Here is a 17,743-nt window from a genome sequence, read left to right as displayed (position 1 = left end):
GTGCTGATACATCAAAAAATGCGCCCCCTTCAGGAACATCCTAGAAATTTGCTCAAGAATCTTTGTTCTGCATTGAGTTTTCTGTATTGCTGTCAATGGGGGTTGCAGGTTGGGGGGGCACATTTCTGAAGGCACAGTCTCAAAACTTTCAGGGTCTCATCAGGAGACTGCCCTGATGATACCCCCCAGGTTTGATGCAGTTTGGTTCAGGGGGGGCAAAGTTATGGACCCTCAAAACTGTAGCCCCCATCTCCTATTAGCTCCCATTGGAAACAATGGGGGATAGGGGCACCCCCTTTGGGAGTCCATAACTCACCAAACTTGGGGAGTAGCATAAGGACAGTCTCCTGATGATATGCTGAAATGTTGGTGCTGATATGTCTAAAAGTGCACCCCCTGCAGGCACCAATGTCCTGGTGCAAAAACAAAATTTGGTTGTGGTGGAGTGGCCGCCCATGTGGGGGGGGGGAGCATCCAACTCAGGTTTTGCCCAGGGCTACAGTTTGCCCAGGGCTGCCTCGTTACGCCCCTGGTTGGACTAAGTGAAGGTGTGGAACATGGAGAACTGAAGAAGAGATGGTGCTATATTCTACCTCTAAACTAATTGTTGGGATCTTCCTTTTAAACCATCCCTGCCTTTTCAGGGGGGTCCAGAGACATGGCTAGCTAATAAATGCTCTTACAGTTAGTTATGACTTCCATAGATAATCATTGGACCAAGCAGTGCAATCTTCTTGGGGAACCAGGGTGGTGTAGTGGTTTCACAGAAATTGACTCTAATCTGGAGAACCAGGTTCACATGAAGCCTGCTGGGTGACACTGAGCCAGTCACAGTTCTTTAAGAACTCTCTCAGCCTCACTTGCCTCACAAAGTGTCTGCTGTGGAGAGAGGAAGGGATTGTGATTGTAAGACGAACTGAGATTACTTATGGTAGAGAAAAGGTGAGGTAAAAAATCTAACTGTTCTTAGCAGCAGGAAATAAGAGAATTCATTTTGTAGCCTCAGATCTTCTGAAACATTGCTCTTGATTGTTCCGTCTATACACTCAAGCAGATACAGTTGAGGATGTTACAGTTTTTTTTACATCTGATGCATATAATCCTGTGTTTGTCTCCTTCTCCAAAGCTCTGTGTAATAGACTGGAAGCAGTCATTTCAATGTGAACATCCACCCTCATCTCCACTACTGAACATTAGGATATAAATTGCAGGCTTTTAAAAGTTTGGTTGTTGAAACCTAATAGATGTCTGTCTTCATAAAAAAAACCAGTTAATACAGACCGCATCAAGCAGCAAAGCTAATTTTAATCGTATTTTGTGTAATTCCTGATGCCAGATTTTTATGCCAAGCATGAACTTCAGTTTGAGCTTTGTACGTTAATCCACAGTCCATAATTTTGCATTGGGCTGTACAGGTTCCCTTTAGCTATGGCAATTTGAATGCTTCCACTTTCAAGGATCTAAGCCATAAATGTTTATTAAAAGAATCTATAATGAAATCATTTTTGTTATTTTTTTAATGGCTGCCTTGAGTATGTTGGATGACTGAATGCCGGCTGTTAATCATTAAGTACTCATGGTACAAAAACTGTTTGATAGTATTGCCATCTAGGGGTTGAACAAGATTCTCCATACTGAGGTATACTGTAATTGAGCCATTATTAAATACATACCTTTTTCTTTATGCTTTCCTATATGCTTTCCACATTTCTTACGACAAAATATATACTAAACATTGAAAAATAATCAACTTAAAAATGTGTTTGAGGTGATTTCTACACCAAGCCTACTATGTTTTTGCCAAAGTTTTTTTTAATGGGTGAGATGGGTAAAACGTTTTTCCCATCTTACTACTCCATATTTTCTACTTTTAAAAGTGGTTGATTATTCCATGGTGGGAACTTTCTATGTGAGTGCAAACTTTTTATTCATGTGAACTTACATTAAAAAGCCACTGGGGTCAATTAGGACCCCAAACAGTAGTACAGCGGTAAATAATAAGCTTTAATACAATTCCATATTGATTACATTCTGTAGTAGTCTGATAATAAAGTGCTTTGTACAAGTGCTGAGTGGGGTAAACTCAGGTTTTTGTTAGTATGGATGGCTGGAAATTCTTCACAAATAGCTATATTTCCCCCCAGCTTTTCATTATTAATCTCACCAGTGTTTGCCCTGTTCAACAGGGGAGGGTGGGAATAATTGTCATTGAAAAGTATATTTATAATCTGTAGTAGAGACATGTTGAGTTTTAATATTCAGAATGGACATTCAAATGCAGCACTATATTTGTCTAAAAGGAAAACTCATTGTTGTGGGGAAATAACTATTTAAATATTTATCATCTAACTTTTAATATTTTAAAAAAGAAATGATTGTTTTTTTTTCCCTGTTCAAAAATGTTTATGAGTCTAGGACCTTAACAGATATTTAAATGCTTAAAAGTTCTGATGTTTTGGTTACTTAGTGCAAAACTGACTCCTGGCTCCTGACTTCTTTGTTCCTTAGAAGAGACTGAATTAAATATAGAAAAAGAAAAGCCCTAGTCCAACAGTGTTTGTTTAAATGACTAGTCAGACTATTGGGGGGGTGGACAGGGCTGATGAACTGAGACTGTTTAATTTAATAAAGTTGCCAAATAGCCCTAAATTTATGGACCACATGACAGCACAAAGGATGAGATATGTCCAAAAAGGTCACATAACCAGAATGCAGCTTGTGACTGGATACATTTTGTGCTTTAGGAAACTGTTGTGTGTTGGAAACTAAGTTTTGTAGCTGGCATATGAAGTAGTTGGTATATGAGACTTAATGATGACATTTTCCTTCCTTCCTTCCTTCCTTCCTTCCTTCCTTCCTTCCTTCCTTCCTTCCTTCCTTCCTTCCTTCCTTCCTTCCTTCCTTCCTTCCTTCCTTCCTTCCTTCCTTCCTTCCTTCCTTCCTTCCTTCCTTCCTTCCTTTGGGATAGAAAAAGTCCTGCTGTGTATGCTTGCAAGTTAGGCATTAGACTGGCAGGTTATGCCATGAGCAAAAACCTTCCCATTTCAGCTCCTTTTGATTTCTACATCATTTTATGCAAATTTTCAAAAGGGTTTTCCCCCCTAAATTTTGGAGGCTTGCTCAGTGTTTGACATCAGTCCATGGTATTCAAACAGGCTCGTACAATGAAGTCATTCCATTGGCATGATTTGTGGTAACAAGAAAGATTTTAATTTGGATGAAGAAATATAATGGTATCCTAAAAAGAGATTTTACACTACCTTTTTAAAGTTCCTCATAAATGTTTGATTGCCCTGACCTGGATGACTGGTACTTGGACAGGAGACCACCAAGAAAGTGCAGGGTTACAATGCAGAAGCAGGCAATAGCAAACCCCCTCTGTTGATCTCTTGACTTGAAAACCCTGCAGGGTCACCATAGGTTGATTGAACTTGTTAGCATTTTCCCCATCCAAATGTTTGTTTGTTTGAAGAAAGCATTATCACTGCTCGCTTGGCAATGTAAAGCTTTCAAATAGACTGAATGAACCAACCCATGGTAATTCCTGTGTTTTACTAAAAGAGAAGAGAATGATATGGAAATAAAAGAGAAGAGAATGATATGGAAATATCCAGCATTGTAACATTGCTGAAGCTAAGCAATATCCACAGCAGCAACACTGATGAGAGACCACTAGAAGCCCCATGAGAAAGCAGACTATGACCGGAATCTGGACTAGGCATTTTCACAGCTACAAACACTTCCACCAATGGAATGTAATTTTCCTGCCGACCTTTTCCCACATTAGCCTGAAATGTGTTCCTGAGGATCCTCTCCCCTCCAGTAACAGAATTTGTGGAGATATGTTAGACTGTTGTGGGTGGAGGGGACACAGGAAAATTGTACTCTGTGGGTAAAAATCCTTGGCCATCAGAAATGTTACTCTGGATCCAACCTTATATGTGCAATTGATTATGCCATGAGCAAAAAAATTATATAGATAGATAGATATAGATATAGATATAGATATAGATATAGATATAGAGAGAGGATAGACCGACACACACACACACACACACACACACACACACACACTAGCAGGGCACCCATGCTTCGCTACACATACTTCATCACAGGCTCTCTATGAATGTTGGGGTGACATTCAGCATACTTCTTTACAGCCTGTTTGTGAACTTTGGGATGACATGCAGCATATTTCCTCACAGCCTGTCTGTGGACTGATGGGTTTGTTTTTGCATATTTTGCAGCAGCTTCCTGTAGTTGTCTTCCAATGCAATGTGTTATTGCTCTCTTTCACCTGGTGGGCTCTAAAAGATGTCATGTGGAAGCAGCCATTGTATTTTCGGGATGCAGAAAGGAAGTGTTCTTCCATTGGATGCTGATGAGCGAAAAGTCTGTGAAGAGGTTCAGGGTAGGGTTGAAGGGCAAGAAGCTGGACTGTACTGCCACTGCAGCACATTCCCGGGGACTCATCCCACCACTTCAGAGCATGACACCAAGCACAGGGTGATCAGAGGCCGAGATCAATAAACTTGTCTCCACAGTAAGCAATCTGATATCCATATGCAAAACCCAACAAATGTTTAGTAGTCCAAGGTGATAGTGTGGTTTGTAATCTGTTTTGATAGTATTTGACTGTAGCGGTGTTGTTAACGTGAGGGTGGAAGAGTACTTTTTCACAGCCTGTCTGTTAACTTTGGGGTGACATTCAGCATACTTTTTTGCAGCCTGTTTGTGAACTTTGGGGTGACATGAAGCATATTTCCTCACAGACTGTCTGTGGACTGATGGGTTTGTTTTCAAATAGGGTCACATGCGTTGTGGAGGGTGGTGGTAGAGTGCAGTTGGTGAAGGACATGAAGCTGCTGGTGTGTAACTGTCACCCTTAGAATGTTTGTGCAGCCTGTCTGTGGACTGAGGGATTGGTTAGCCCTTAGAATGTTCACGCAGATGCCAGAGATGAGCAGTTAAAACAGTAAATAGGTAATAAATCGAGTGGAAGTGAATATTTTGGGAAATCCTTTCTTAGTGAGCATCTGGAGTACATAAGTAACAGGTGTGCCAAATTTCATGTGTGTGGCTTCGGTGGTTTTTGAGTTCTGTTGATGAGTCAGTGAGTCAGTCAGTGGTATTTCGCGTTTATATATATAGATATATATGTATTTTAAACAAGAGTTAAAGAGTTAAAGAGTTATATATGTATTTTAAACAAGAGTTAAAGAAAATTCCATATATTTCTGCTGCAGGGAACAGTGCATCAAACTCACTTATTTGGTTTGAAGCCATTTACAACCTACCACATTCATATTGTTGCTGTCAACAATGCTGGACAAGTTTCGAGTCCCTGGACTTCAATGCGCACTCTGGAAGCCTCCCCAAGTGCCTTGGGCAACTTTACTGTGGAAAAGAAAGAGAATGGCAGGGCGCTGTTACTTAAATGGGAAGAACCTTCTAAGCCCAATGGTATAATTAAGGTAATCCAAATTAATTAAAGTGGAAAGAAATGGGTGGGGAGCTAAATATTGATAAAACACTTAGTACAAAGTCATCAATCTGATTGTTCTTAATATTCTTTTGAAATCTGTATAAGGATTTGATGTAACATACTGGTAAACAAGAGCACATCAGAGGTATGTACAATTGGCCGTATTGGCAGGATCTCCGGGATAGGCATGGGTCTCTCTCATACTCACTATAAGACGTCAGACATGCGAAATGCACAGCACACACAAAGACCATTTATTTGTCATAACCAGCTATTTATCTGGTGCGGTAGCTCTGGAAGAGCAGTCTTGGGGTATACAGGAAGGAATGCTGGAGCATGGAGTCAAAGACAGGATGGCAGGACTCACACACCAGAGATTAAGCCATGTACCTTGGCCTCAGTTGTTTCTATCTTTGATGGAATGTGGAGGTTCTTTTCTAATTGTAGTTAATAGCCTACCAATGGGATCGGCATGACAGGAGAAGCTCTTGGATACCAAGCCATGCCCACATCCCCCTTTGAAGCAGACTTGTGTATGAACGGTGGCCTTGACCCACAGGCTCACAATTTCCCATTCTAGTCCCTGTTCCCTGCTATTTAACTACATTTTCTTTCCTTTCTTGCTGGGGTCCCTGATCGTTGCCACATGGACTTCATGCCTGCCAGCACTTTCTTTCCTCATATCAGTCAGCTTCATAGTTTAATTGACCAATGACATCTCATCATGAGACTACCACACAAGATCTCAGCATCCATTTAAGGTGCTTAGCAACCAGTCAGTGATATTATTTATGGTTGCAAAACAATCCAAAATTACTGCCAAGATCTCATGAGGTGGTCTTTCAAAATCTTAGCATTTAAAGTATTTTATATTGAATAAACATTTTGGTGATAACTTTTAAAGCCTGAACTGTCTTGGACCATCCTATCTATGGGACTATCTCTCCCAATATAACTCCCAGAGGGTGTCACACTCTGCTGGGAACAACATGCTGGAGATCCCTGGCCCTAGAGCATCTATTACCAAAAAACTCTTTATATGTATAAATTATTAACTTCATACCAGTTCAATAAAGACTACTATTACAAAATAAAAGGATCACAGAGTATTATGTAAAAGGCAAACAATTCAAAAATTGTAATACAAAAATCTGTGGTATTAATTACAGCCCTTCAGGGGAGGGCGGTGTACAAATGGAATAATACAATACAATATCACTGTAATATATAGCAAAGTTTCATGTAACAATCATACAGAAAATAAAGCAATGCTTAAATGCTACAAATAAATATATTTCATTAATGGAAATTTCAGTTCCTAGCTAGAATAAAGTCCAAGTCTCTTCCAACGGGACTCTGATTTTCTCCTTTTCTGTCTTCATCAGGGAAGATCAATCAAAATAAGGTTGTATAATCGTCTCCTGTATGAGAGTAGGTTTATTAATCTTCACAAAAAATGCTGTTCAGAATATGTATCCACTATCTTGCAATTCCATCATGTCCCACCATGGATCATCACCCTGGCCTTAGAATTTTAATAGCATTTATAGCATCACACAGGAAAATTTGAATTTTGTTTTAAATTAATTTGTGTATTTTAACTGTTGATATTTTTTGTAATGGTAAGCTCCCCGAGCCCAACTTTGGTCAGGGAGGAGCAGGGTATAAATCTAATAAATAAATCAACTTCCTTGCCCCTCTTTTTTGCTAATATTAAGATTTTTCTGCAATTGTGGACCCCCCCCCCCACACACACACACATTTGCAGATACATCACCCTAGACCAGTGGTGGCGAACCTTTGGCACTCCAGATGTTAGACTACAATTCCCATCAGCCCCTTCCAGCATGGCGAATTGGCCATGTTGGAAGGGGCTGATGGGAATTGTAGTCCATAACATCTGGAGTGCCAAAGGTTCGCCACCACGGCCCTAGACAGTACTTGGCCACATTGTGTTTCATCTGAACACTAGGGGGTTTGTTCAGAATTATACATCAATTTAACTATTCTCAATCTTTGGCATTTGCTATCAACTAATTTACTAAGGAAAAATTAGGTAGGATGGAAGCATGCACATATTTTCTATTCATAAGTAAAGTAGGAGCTGAATCTTTTTTTTTAAGAAGTCAAGTACAAGTCTTCTCTCCTGCCTTGGATTGATGTAATCTGTTTCTTGTAGCGTTTTTCTTTTATCCCCGCCTACTTCCTGTATTGGAACAACAGAGCATTGCCTCTGTTTTGTGTGAAAACAATAACAGCTCCCACCCTGGTTTTGCATATGAACAGGCACATATATGAATGAATACAGAAGGATTTTTCCCATCTGGTTTGATTCATAGCTTCACTATCTCTGAGGACCTTTTGACAATCCTTTTCTATGACATGTGAGGTTTTACTCCTAGTGAGAGAATTTTCTTCTGTCACAAAACTAATACTGCAAATTGTTTTATACCCTGAAGAACTGAAACTTCACGCCAATTCAACCAATCAATGGCTGTCACTTCACTTCTAGAAGTGTACTACAATATAACTTGCATTGTATCTCCCACATAACAAGATCAAGAGTTTCCACACCATCATCATGTCAAAATCATGGAACAGAATCATATTATGGCTCATTCCGCACATGCAGAATAATGCACTTTCAAACTGCTTTCAGTGCTCTTTGAAGCTGTGCAGAATGGCAAAATCCACTTGCAAACAGTTGTGAAAGTGGTTTGAAAACGCATTATTTTGCGTGTGTGGAAGGGGCCATAGAGTTGGAAGGGGTTATACAGATCATCTAGTTAAACCCCCTGCTCAATGCAGAATCAGCATAGAGCATTCCAGACAACTGTTTGCTGTTTAAAAAGTAGCAGTGAAGTGGAGCTCATCACATCCCTTGGTAGCTGATTCCACTGTTGAACACTACATACTAATAAATATATGTATCTTACAACTCAGTTAATACCCATTCCATCTGTAATTTAAACCTATTATTGCAAGCTCCCCACCCTCCTCAAAGCGAAAGCCTTTCAAATACTTAAAGAGAGAACTCATATCCCTCTCATCCTCCTCTTCTCCAGAATAAATGTTCCCAAGTTCCTTAGCCTTTCCTCATAGATCTTGGTTTCTAGGCCTCTGATGATCTTTGTCACGCTCCTCTGCAACTGCTCCATTCTGTCCACATTCTTTTTTGTAGTGAAGCCTTCTGAACTGCACACAGTACACCAGGTGTGGCCTGAACAATATACTGTACAGCCAAGCATGTATCTAGAGCGGGACAGGCCAGGGTTTGTGCCCTGGGTACCACTTCACTGGTGTTGCCTGGGGGGCCCTTTGTGAGGGAGGAAGCCTCTGGCAGGCTGGCCCACACTCAGCCTCTTTGTGCACAGTGCACTTACTGCCACCTGTGCGAGGGGATTCAGATCCTGCCCCAGCTCAGCAGAGACTTTCCCCAGCTGCATTGCATAAAAACCATTAGATGGGCCAAGTGGGCACAGTCTGTCAGCCAGCCAGCCTCCCTACCTGGAGAGCCTTCACCTGCCAGCTCTTCTCTTGTGTAGCCCTTCTGGGACACCCACCCAGTCTACCTGCAGGAATCCTTGCCATCTTGGCACAAAGGGCATCCACAAGCGGTGATTGAGAGTTTCTACTGCTTTGTGCCTGCCCACCATATTTTCCTCACCTTGGCTGCCTCTTTCTGCTTTTTCCCATTCCCTCTGCTCTTTTCTCCCCCATTCCCAGGCTCATCTGTTCAATAGCTTACTTTTTCTGGGAGAGATAAAGTGTGTGTGGGGGGGGGGGGAGAAGAGAGATAATAACTGAGTTTTCCAAAACAATGAGAGAGAGAGAGAGAGAGAGAGAGAGAGAGAGAGAGAGATCTGCCTTCTTTCCCTCATGCAGAAACATGCCCAGGAATCACCAAATGGGACCTGCCCCAAGCCAACCTTGGAGCAGCAGGGGTCCAGGCTCTTGGGGTGGTGGCTATGAGGTGGCACAGAAATTTCCAAAGAGCTTTGCCTTGGAGCCCTGCTGCAAGATCTGTGTTCATTAGTTAAAAGAGCAAAAAATTAACACCCGCTACAGGGCAGCAGGTGCCCAGGCACAGTAGCACTGACAGACCAAAGCCTCCAGTACATTCCTCTGCTCCCTTGTGAGAGAGGGATCTAAGAGAGACCCTTAAACAAAGCAGGCACATGATAAATTTTTATTCATTGAACCTGTGTTAAGATAACTGCAGAAGGGACCTAGAGCCTCAGAAGCACTGAGTAAGGATGGAGGCAGGTAGGGCTGTGGGAGGGAGGGGGTGCAATTGTATACTTTTGGGGGTGGCACATTTTTATGCTCCTTGGGGCACAATTTCATGCTTGCCCTGACTGCCGTTTATGGTGATGCGGGTGTTACAATGCCTCTTGAGCCTTTTTGATCCCCCTCCCTCAGGATTGCTCAGAAAGTTGCCAGTTCCTAGGGTTTTGCATCTATTAACTATCTAATTTGCCACCTCTTTACCAGCTGAATTTCATGGCTGCATGGCTCTGCAACCTGGATTTTCAAACCAGCTTTTATTTCATCACACTGAACTTTCCCCATGTGTGGAATCAATGAGACCTTTGATTCTCTTTTTTAAATTCAAAACACTATTTTATCATTTCTTGTGAGTGCAGAGATGATTACGGAAAAAAAATGAATGCCAGTATTCAAGACAGCATGGAACAATTGAACCAAATGTAGGCTGTATCACCACTTGATAAGCAACTAGTTTTTTAGTTCCCATTAACCAACAAAAACAGGGTGTTTACCTAACTTCTGGTGGGCTGGCAAATTGCATTTGGCTTGATGATAGGCTAACCTTTATGTCTGGGCTGTTACTGTTGCACAAGCAAGGTACAAATTCTACCAGTATCTGTTTTTTTCCCCTTTCAGACCTACAGTATTTTCAGCGATGACAACCTCGAATACAGCGGTTTGTCTCGTCAGTTCCTCTTCCGACGCCTTGAGCCATTCACTCTGTACACTCTAGTCCTCGAGGCTTGCACTGAAGCTGGCTGTACTCGCTCTTCACCCCAGCCAGTTTGGACAGATGAAGCCCCTCCTGCATCTCAGATGGCACCTATAATCCAGTCAGTTAACGCAACCAGCATTGAACTAAGCTGGTCTAAACCAATTAATTCAAACGGGAAAATAATACGCTATGAAGTTATTCACAGACGCATCAAAGAAGATGCTTCAGGGAACAATGCAACAATAGGAGAAGAGAAAATTGTTTTCACAGAATATAACACAGGGAGTGATTCATTTGTGTATAACATTCAGCATTTGCAGCCATGGACTAGATATGAATATAAAATACGTGCCTGGAATTCAGCAGGCTATACAGATAGCTCATGGTCAGCCACAAAGACCAGTCAAGCTGCCCCAAAGGGTTTGGCTGCACCAGTCTTGCAACATATACCTGCAAGCCCTGACAAAATGTTGATTTTGTGGTCTGCTCCAGAACAGCCCAATGGTATACTGCAGTCATATAGACTCCAGAGAAATGATGTTCCCTATCCTTTTAGCTTTGATGCCACTGTTTTCAATTACACTGATGAAGAGTTACTGCCATATTCAGTCTACCACTATGCAGTAACTGCTTGTACCATGGGAGGCTGTTCCAACAGTGACTCAACAAGCATACAAACTCTAGAAGCAGCTCCAGTATTTGTAGACCCTCCCTGTCCGGAAGATATTAGTGCCACACAAATTAACATGTCCTGGTCACCCCCTCAAATTAAAAATGGTGAAATTACCAAATACATCTTAAAATTAAATGATGATGAGATCTATGTTGGGAAGAGTTTATTCAGGACAGTGTTGAATCTACAGCCTTACACAAAATATGAGAGCATACTGGTTGCTTGTACTAGCCAAGGCTGCACAGCTAGTGAACCTCAGTCTGTATGGACAATGGAGAGCCTACCACTTAATCTGGAAGCCCCCAAGTTGCTAGTGACAGGTTCAGAGTCAATAGAAGTCACATGGAAGGCTCCTGCCAATCCAAATGGTAAAATCCAAAGTTATGAACTGAGGAGAAATGACATACTGGTTTATTCTGGTCTGGATACACGTTATCATGATTTCATGCTAACACCAGGAGTAGAATATAGCTATACTGTTACTGCAAACAACAGTCAAGGTGGTGTAACCAGCCCAATAGCCAAAATTAGAACCAATCCCTCTGCACCATCTGGAATGTTGCCTCCTAGATTGCAAGCATGGTCCTCAGGGTTAATTTTAGTTACCTGGGATCCTCCATCAAAAGTCAATGGTGATATAAGCAATTATACAATCACCATTCGGGATCCTTTGGAACTGGCAAAAAAAATTGTTCATATGGACTCATCTCATGTTTCCTTTAAGAGAAGGTCTTACACGGCATCAGAACTAAAACCCTGTCACAGGTAAGTTGTGAATGTATACTTCAGTGACTATCCTAAATTAATCTGGTTAGTGTCTACCATGGGACAAAAGCAATAGTCAATAAGATATTTCTGTGCTCTGACAGACTGAAATATTTGGTGGGTCAATTCCCAAAAGTATTATACGCGCTTTAAAAGAGTGTAAGTCTGTTTAGGATTGCACTAAAAAGAGAAGGGGCCTGATGTGGAAGCATAAATATGGGAATAATGTGGTTAAAACTGGATCATCCAAAATAGCATTTCAGTGAAGATGCCCTTTTTTTGTATCTTTAGGAAAAATCCTGTAAACAATAAACAAAACTCTTCTCTTTATTTTGTTAGCACTCAGAATAGGCAATAGATAATTCCGAGGAATGAATTTAGTCCAAAAAGAAACAAAAGGAGAAGAACCACAGTTTCTATCTTTTAAGATATGCTTTAATACAATTTTTTAAAAATTGTTTATTTAATAACAGCTTAAGGTAATACATAGGCAAGAAAACATTTTTATAAAAATAAATAAATAAATAAATAATATGAGATAGCTACTCTCCCTCCCTCTCACAGTTGTCGCAACATATTGTAGGGGAAGTGTTGAGGTGAACATACAACAGAGACAATGTTGAGATGAATTAGCCTTTATTGGCTACAGCTGTTAGAGTCTTAGCACAGTATAATGCAGTGGTTCCAGGCGTAACTGACCTGCCTGCTGGCCAAGGACGTAGATGGGGGGGGGGGTTCCCGGGTTTAAACCCCCATTACATGTCCAAAGCTCCACCCCCCGTTTGTGGGGTTTTTTTGTATTTTTAGTGTTTTTTCCGTTTTTGGCCTGTAGGGGGAGCGGTTTTTAGGCTAGCAGCACCAGCATTTCAGGGATTTGTTGGGAGACTCTCCTGATGATACCTTGGTGAGGTTTGGTTCAGACGGTCCAAAGTAATTGACTCCCAAGGGGGTTGCCCCCATCCCCCATTGTTTCCAATGGGAGCTAATAGGAGATGGGGCTACACCTTTGAGGGTCCATAATTTTGGACCCCCTGAACCAAACTTCACCAAACCTGGGTGGTATCATCAGGAGAGTCTCCTAAAGATACCCTGAAAGTTTGGTGCTGATAGCTTAACAATTGCACCCCTGACAGCACCCCCATTAGATTCTCCTTTTAAATCCACCCCCTTTGGCATGGATTTAAAGAGAGAATCTGAGGTCCCCAGTTTAAACATTGAAACTGATGCTGTTTCAGGGTGGGGGATAATCCACCCCAAAACAGCATCACTTTCAATGTTGTTTTAACTGGGGACCCCAGATTCTCCCTTTAAGGTGGGTTTAAAAGGAGAATCTGGGCTCCCTAGTTTAAACACCATTGAAAATGATGCTGTTTGGGGGTGGATTCCAGCATCACAACGGCCACCCATGGTGGGGGGAGCACAAAACTCAGATTTTGCACTAGGCTCCATTTTCCCTAATACGCCTCTACCTGGTAGGGAGAGCAGAAGGAACTGCCAGCTTCCTGGCCTCTGAGAGCTGCTTTTATAAGCACTGAGGCTTTTATAAGCACTGGGGGGGGGGCTTGGGAAGGCATGGCTATGCCCCCAGGGGCAGGTGGGGGCATAGCCCCTCCCCCCGAACCCACCTACGTCCCTGCTGCTGGCCAATTTCTGGAGGAAACATCAGCCTTGGAACATTTCCAATCGAGCTTCTGCCCTGGCCTCAGGGTGGAGACAGCTTTGACCATCCTCACAGTTGGAGTTTGGAGACACCTGGGCCAAGTGCTGCTGGTATTATTAGATCTGACAGTGGTGTTTGACTTGGTTAACTGACATCCTGATCAGCTGCCTTGCTGATGAAGGAATAAAGGGGACAGTCTTGTAGTGGCTACATTCATCATGGTGAGAGTACCTCTGCCATTGATGTGCAGAGTCCCACAAGGGGCAATTCTTTCACCAATCTTATTTAATATCTATATGCACCCTCTTGTCAGGTTGATCAGGAGGTTTGGACCAAGATACCAGTCACCAATATATAGATGACACCCAGTTGTATCTGATGATAGAAAGTCATCCAGATACCACCCCAGATGTTTTGGCCAGCTGCTTTGAGGCTGTGATGCAATTGATAAAAAGAGAGCCAGTTGAAATTAAATCCAATGAAGACAAAGGTCATGTGGCTAGATGGGGGGGGGGAGCTGGGAGTGCATGTTGGGCAGACTGCATTCAGTTGACTACGGTTTTGACCATCAGGAGTTTAGGTGAGCTTCTTCACTCCTCCTTGATGATTGAGGCTCAAATGGCACATACAACTCACACACCATTTTCCCATCTTCACCAGGTGAAGCAGTTGCCCCCCCCCCCCACATATCCTAGGCCAATCTAGCCTAGTGATCCATGCAACAGTTACCTCGGGACTAGACTCTCTCTACACAGAACTACCATTTTGGTTGCTCTAGAAACTCCAATTGGTTCAGAATGCATCAGGAAGGGCCCGCACAGGGAGGGACCTCAGGGTGGACACATAATACATATCCTGGCCTCACAATAGCCTCACAAATGTGAAAAAGTACAAAGACCAGAATCATTGTCTACATTCATTCTGAAAGAAAGCACTTGATTTTGGTAGTGGGTTTTGGGTTTTTTGGTCCAAATTGAAACATAGCAAAAACATTTCTGATAACCTCCCCAGTTTGGAATAATTTTAGAAAAACATAGAAACATAGAGCTGGACGGAACCTCCGGATCTAGTCCAACTGCCTGTACACAACGTAGGAAATTCACAACTTTATAAACCTTTGTAAACCATATTTTAAAAATCTTTTAATGTAACATATATATATATATATACACACAAATATATTTTCTACTAACTGGTTTTTGATTTGTATTTCTAAAGATATGAAGTCCAAGTCCAAGCTTGCACACTCCTGGGTTGCACTTCCAGTGAATGGGCTTCTATAGAGACTCTGGAAGCACCCCCTGAAATCCAGCCAGCCCCTCTAATAGAAGTACAATCAAACCGTGATGGATTCCAGTGCGTTCTTTCCGTGGCATGGACAGACCCAAAGAAGCCAAATGGAAGGATCTTGTATTATGAGCTTTACCGAAGACAGCAAACACCCAGCAACCTAAATGTAGACTTGGTGCTTGTGTACAATGGTTCATCCACTTCCTTCAAAGATGCCAAGCTCTTGCCTTTCACAGAGTATGAATATCAGGTATGAAACTGAGCTAGTAAATAATGAAAAATTTCACATAAAATGAAAATTCTTGGGCATTTCAGAAGAGAAGTTCATCCTGTAATGGGTAATGTTATAAATAGTGTTGTTGCCTCTACAAAATACTTATTCTAGATAGACAAAAAATTGGCCACAGTGTTATACAAGAAATATACTCATCATCAATTGTTTGACTAAACCAAGGAAATTTAAATGTTTACATACACTTGTTCTGTCCCATACCAAAGCTAACAAATTCCCATGGGCTTGACGCTGAATAGCTCTGTTCCTTTGTTTTTTGTAGCTATAACTTTATTTCACACTGTGTATAGATAGACCACAATATTGTTCCCACTGTGTGTAACTATCAGTTGTGTGTAACTATCAGGGCCCCATAGAGCTATTTCAGGTATCTGTTGTGTTGCCTGAGCAATATAGTTTCACCATGGTTCTTAGGCATGTCACGAATATTGAGGAAGAAATTGCAATGATTCTTTCTCTTCAGAAATTACTTCAGTATTTTATCTTCAAAAACACAAGTCTCAGTGAATCTCATTCTTGCCTCTGAAACCTTGATCACAAATTGCAGTGAATGTACATACAATCTGTGTACAGTATAAACTTTATTTTTCTTAATGCGTGTGTTGAGTTATTCACCTGTTATATTCAAGGCATGAACAGATGAATGTGTGATTGAAACTACACATTTATTCAGGTACAGGGTCCCAGTTTCATTTGGAAAGTAAATGTGCAAAAGCCTTCTTGCTGACAGATGTACATATGTACATGCAGAATGCATGTGTATTCACTGTAACTTGTGAACAGGATGTATGTGTGTTCACTGTAACTTGTGAATCTATGATTCAAACAGGTTTGCATGCTGGTACCATAACCTGGGAAAAGTCCTTTTCATGTGTTGGGTTGGACCCTGCCCCAGGGCAACTTTTTCAGGTCAAACAATCTGTTGTATATCTTTTAAAGTCGAGTCCAGCAGTACCTTAAAGACCAACAAGAGTTTCAGAATATAAGCTTTTAAGAGTCAAAGCTTGCTTCATCAGACATAAAGGAAGCTTTGACTCTTGGAAGTTTAGACCCTAAGCTCTTGTTGGCCTCTAACGTGCTTCTAGACACAAATCTAGTTTTTCTGCTGCAAACCAAAATCGATACCCTCTAAAAACTGGTTTGTAACTGGGTCCCAATTTAGCACTGAACTCTAATTACAAAAGGGAAAGGAGATGGAGAGTAAATCTAAAAAAGAAATAATATTTATTGCCCTATCAAGATACAAGGATGGAAAGCTGAAAGACAAAGGAAAGCAAAAACATGAAATAACATAGCAATGAAATAATGAGCAATGCTACCAATTCTTTTTGTGATTGGGACAGAATCTAAGGGGAAATAAATGATGAAAATGTACCTTCCCTTCGCCCCAAATGAAGAGTCTATGGAGCTGTGATCTGAGTCAGAAGAAGTGGAAAGCTTGTCCGGTACAAAAGAAAAATCCAAAACCAACTAAAGAGTTGGGAATCCGAAGTGAGGCAAAAGTGATTCGGCAAAAGGGTGAATATCAGAAAACAGGCCAGCCATGAAGATGTGAAATAGGCTTGGGTACAAGACCAGTGACAGAGTTGGAGAAGCTTGAGATTGCCTTTTAAAGGGTTTTGGGAAGAATGAGGTTGGGATTCATAGTGGGATTAGGTCAAGAGTGTCAGGCACTAAACTCAAGAGGTAGAAAGCACGGTATCTTAGATGTTTCAGGCCGGGCTCCTGCTAGCCGGGCTGGTGCCAAGGTTGCATCTGAACTTGCTGTTATCTGTGTGATAATGGGCCATCTTGTTTCATTTGCTTCTTGTAACTAGAACACTATGCGTCCCCGCTCCTCCCCCTCCCTGGGGCTTGGAGTTAGTCCTATTGCTGTCTTTGAGTTTGGAAACACATAACAATACTATCTTAACACTGTCTTTTCTTATGCTGCCTATTGTGGGAACAGGTGTGTGTGTGTGTGTGGGGGGGAATATTATAAGCGGGAAAACTGGAGATGTATGCTAGCTGGAAAGCCTGAGCCCCCAGCTCTGAGTCTCAATTATTGACTGGAGTAACAGACCCTTACATTATGGCATGATAAAGTTATCAGGACTGGGGAGCAGCTCCTGCTATTCAACAAAGTCTAAGTAGCCCTGTGATGATATTTCCCTAGTTTCAGGGCTGAATTGGTAGGAACAGCTGGATGAGAGAAGTCTCTTGCCTTAGGTTATGAACCAACAAACCTGAGATAATCAGTCTCATGTGTGGGAGGGCTCCTGTGAACTGAAGGCAATAGGCCTTTAATCAAGGTGTTCTTAGGTGCATTTGAATAGGTGAGCCGTTCCTCCAGAGGGAGCATTTTCCTGCCAGTTGGACCCTAGTTTGATAGCAAAATGGATTATTTTATCTCGGCCTCTGGCAGCTGGGTCAGAGAGTCCTTTGTGGTATGCAAATACAGGGGTCCCTGTTAGGGAGGAATCTCTTTCCCAATAAACCTGGATGTAATATTGAAAGGCATGCAACTCCATGCACCTTACTCTGAAGGAAACGTCTGGCATTTTCCATTACTGATGATGACTTTCTGGATGTTTGATTTCCTAGTCTTTTCTGAT

The 17,743-nt window shown here is 41.7% G+C and overlaps 1 protein-coding gene across 1 annotated transcript in view; it reads left to right on the top strand.

The window, feature by feature from the left end:
* USH2A (usherin) overlaps positions 1-17,743 on the top strand; it is a 646,790-nt gene that overhangs the window by 590,739 nt on the left and 38,308 nt on the right. Inside the window, exons 61-63 of the mRNA XM_048504848.1 lie at positions 5,247-5,474; positions 10,391-11,907; positions 14,786-15,107. Coding sequence (XP_048360805.1) covers positions 5,247-5,474; positions 10,391-11,907; positions 14,786-15,107 — 2,067 coding nt within the window. The remainder of the gene's footprint in view (positions 1-5,246; positions 5,475-10,390; positions 11,908-14,785; positions 15,108-17,743) is intronic.

This window comes from Sphaerodactylus townsendi, linkage group LG01 (genome assembly GCF_021028975.2).
Source record: "Sphaerodactylus townsendi isolate TG3544 linkage group LG01, MPM_Stown_v2.3, whole genome shotgun sequence".
NCBI classification, from domain to species: Eukaryota; Metazoa; Chordata; class Lepidosauria; order Squamata; family Sphaerodactylidae; genus Sphaerodactylus; species Sphaerodactylus townsendi.
Note: the sequence above shows the minus strand (reverse complement) of the source record. Positions and strands in the feature narration are given on the sequence as shown.